Source organism: Anneissia japonica, unplaced genomic scaffold (assembly GCF_011630105.1).
Source record: "Anneissia japonica isolate Jap-2015-1 unplaced genomic scaffold, ASM1163010v1 scaffold25386_len3977_cov94, whole genome shotgun sequence".
NCBI lineage: Eukaryota > Metazoa > Echinodermata > Crinoidea > Comatulida > Comatulidae > Anneissia > Anneissia japonica.
In genome coordinates, this window is record NW_022722720.1 from 1 (window position 1) to 3953 (window position 3953).

General features: G+C 35.7%; 1 protein-coding gene across 1 annotated transcript; it reads left to right on the forward strand.

The window, feature by feature from the left end:
- Positions 1–889: 889 nt before the first annotated feature.
- On the forward strand, positions 890–3948 carry LOC117111987 (calcium-activated chloride channel regulator 1-like; the record flags this gene model as incomplete). The annotated part of the gene is made up of 4 exons (XM_033255038.1): positions 890–1096; positions 1558–1843; positions 3408–3679; positions 3853–3948. Coding segments are annotated over exons 1-4 (717 nt in total), but the record flags the coding sequence as incomplete, so codon positions are not given.
- Between the last annotated feature and the right edge of the window lie 5 nt (positions 3949–3953).

Genomic DNA, 3953 nt, shown 5'->3' on the forward strand with positions numbered 1-3953 from the left:
GGACGTTGGTACGAGTAGGTTAGTCTACAAACGTCGCCTAAAGTAATTGATTTTACCCGGCAGAATGAAAGAAGGAAACTCCACTTTTCAACTGTCATAGGCGCAGGTTTTTTGACAAATAATGACCTTTCAGAGGTCAAATTGCTGTCAAGAATATGAATTGGCTGCTTCGCAGCAATTAACTAGAAGGCAGAAACAATAATGTTCTCGTGTTCAACATCTTTGTTTTGGGATTTGGTAATAGCGTCAACAAAAAGGAGAACTCAATCAAACTACGCACTTTTCTGTCACCGAGTCGTATTCTGAGATCTGCCGTATTCATTCCATTGTTTTTGAAATCTTGAATTCTTATATTTAAACAAAAAATATGATTAACATGACAAGAATACATCAAACAAAATATTGAACACTCAATAGTAGTTTTAAGTAAAAGTCTTTAATGATAATAATAATAATAATAATAATAATAATAATAATAATAATAATAATAATAATAATAATAATAATAATAATAATAATATTCGAAAAATAGCTCATCTGTGTTGGTATTTGAATGTACTAAAAGTTTAAACTTTTGATCACAACACAAACAAATTTCCTTACCGTAAAATTTTCGACCGTATGCCACGGTCTTCCTCAGCACAATGTCTGGAATGTGACTTGAAGGCTACACCGATTTTGGGCACGTGATCTTACGAGCACGTGACTCCAAAATCTGATCGTAGATCTTTGACAGTTTGTGTCGTCCCCCGTCTCGGTTTAGCGTTGGTTTGTTCACACGGATATAAATTGCCTCTTTGACACCTCTTTCAAAGTGTTTTGGTTCCTTGTCAAGAATGTTGACCTGTGCCAGGTCCACATGATGTCCAGGTGATTCAATGTGTATATGTTGAGAGATTTCCGATGAAGTTGAACTAGGTCTACTAGGTCTACGATGTTCCAAGAAACGTGTTTTCAGAGTTCTTTCTGATTCCCAAATGTAAGAATCTTACATTTACCGGAAGTAGTTTTGCCTTAGCATGGGATGTGGTAGATGGCGCCTGTGATGTCTTTCTATTGGCTCTTGTCCTTTGGTGATACTAACAACTGTCTTAAGGTGCATAATAATAATTGGAAAATGTTTGACTATGCTTATGCTAACTTACAGATGCAATAGGCTTATATAATAGTATGATATTGTATGTAATGTTGACGATAAAATTATAAATCTACCATTTTCTTTACAGGAAATATGGGCCGATCGAGACAGCAATGTCCTAGGGGGTCCGGGGGCATGCCCCCGCGAAATTTTTGTGTTCTAGACGCCTGAAAATAACATTTGAGGCGTTCTTGGCTATGGCATTTTTTTCTTTTTCTTTCTTTTTTTCTTTCTTTTTTCCTTCCCAAAAGGGGGGGCCGGGGCCGGGCCGGCCCCCCCCCCCCCCAAATCGCCTAATAATAATTGGAAAATGTTTGACTATGCTTATGCTAACTTACAGATGCAATAGGCTTATATAATAGTATGATATTGTATGTAATGTTGACGATAAAATTATAAATCTACCATTTTCTTTACAGGAAATATTCACTGAAGGCTCTTCATTTCTCTTTGAAGCTACTAACCATAGAGTGTACTGGAAGACAATCACAATACTTGTACCCAATTCTTGGACCAATCTCGCTGAGTATAAACCAGCAAAAACAGAAACATTTGACAGAGCAAATATACGCATAGATTATGGAACATCAAAGGGCCCGTATACACATGTTATCGAAGGATGTGGTAAACAGGGGCAGTACATCAACTTAACACCACAGTACGTGCGGAATAAGAAATATGCTGAAAGTGGCTGGGGGCCTAGAGGTACTTTATTGATGGAACTTTGCTACATTTGCTTTAGTACGGTATTACTATTATTACTAACCACCAAGATAAATAGAAAACACATAAATACATTGTATGTACAACATAGAATGAATAAACATATTCAAAGATATATCTCTATATTTATTTATTTATTTGTTTGTTTATTTGTTTGTTTGTTTGATTGTTTGTTTGTTTGTTTATTTATTTAGGTATAAAAGAATATACAAACGGCAGCCAAAGGCTGAAATGAATGAATACAAAACTAGAATATATTAAGAAATGCAAGAATATTAAAAATATTATATACAAAATTGCACTAAGAAAGGACAAAACATTTAAATACATAAGAAAAATCACATAAAAAATATAATAACAATGCTTCCTTTGTCCTTGTTCATAATGAAATTGGAAATATGAGTAGTTCCTGGGAACCCGTGGAATGCACAGTGCAGCACCACAAACGAATATGGTCCTTTTCTCGAATAATTCTTAATGTGAGGATTATTCGAGGAGCCGGGTTTGAACCGTGGTCTTCAGAACAAGAAGCAGGAACAATACATCTCAGCCAAGCGATCAGCTAAGGTATACATATTTGCTGCGAAGCAGCCAATTCATATTCTTGACAGCAATTTGACCTCTGAAAGGTCATTGTGTGTCAAAAAACGAGTGCTTAAGACGACTGAAAAGCGGAGTTTCCTTCTTTCGTTCTGCCGGGTAAAATCAATTACTTTAGGCGACGTTTGTAGACTAACCTACTCGTACCAACGTCCGCATGTCGCGCTAGCCTTATCCTACTCTAGGTCTAGACTAGCTAGTGGTATAGGCCTAGCCTTGAAGACGAAGGTCCCAATGAAAAACAACGTCGCTCTTTGATAGCTAACATTGTCTATTTAACATCACAATATTCATTATTAGACCTATAGTTGTTTTTTGAATTGTACTCCACAAATCTCCTGGCTAACGTCTCTATCTATTGTCGTGACGTTATGGCTCGCTGGCTCACACTTGTGATATGTCTCGCACTTGTGATCAAATAACACGCTGGCTCGCACTTTGGCAACACTCTTTGGCAGTCAACTCGCCCCTAGAAAACCCGCCCTTGGAATCTTGCCCCATAAAAAAATGTACACTTCCTAGACCATGCAGTCTTCAAAATAAAAATTGTAACCTTTGGTAATCAACTACATTTTCCACATACATAGAAATTTTTGAAACTTTATTAATAAAAACCTAAACCATAATTCACCACACTATAGACACTTTTTGACAAAAATGAAAAATTACGACTTTGTTACCCAATGAGAAGTGTTCTATTATAGACAATGAGTCGTGTCTCATATTATTTGTTATAGTTTTATTATTCATTATTTTCACTTGACTTGCATAAATAATTTTGTTCGAAGAACATTTATATGCAGTTGTACTTCGCAGCACTTCACTTGCAATTGGCAATTTCTAGTTTATAAATTTACTTTGCTTCTGCTCGAGCGCTTTTGTAATTTTTACCTCTCACTTCTTTTTTTTTTCTTCTTTTTTTTTTTTAATCATATGTAACTTTCAGATAAAACTGCTGTACACGAGTGGGCACATCTACGATGGGGTGTTTTCGATGAATACTCAACCACTACACCATTTTTTGTTATGGAAGGTAATAAAATAGAAGAAACACGATGTTCTCAATCAGTTGCTGGTGTTTATGAAGACGATACCTCAAAAGATAAAAAATGCACATTAGACCCCGAAACAGGAGTTTACACCAAGAGTTGTAAGTTCATCCCTGACGTAAAGCAGACAGCAAATGTTTCGATTATGTACAAACAATATTTGCCGTCGGTAAGCTTTTTCTTGTTAAAAACAAATAATAACGGACACTTCGACTCCCAAAATAATTTAGTAAATAGATTTGCTATTGGCAATCATTTGCATATTGCTTCATAAAGAAAGAAAATGTAGACATAAGCGTGCATTACGTAAAGATTTAACGTATTACTGTATTTATATTCCAGATAAGCTTCTTTTGTAGAGAAGATAAAATTGACCCCAACAATAGACATTTTGAAGAGGCCCCAAACAGACAAAATACCATGTGTGAAACTAAAAGTGTCTG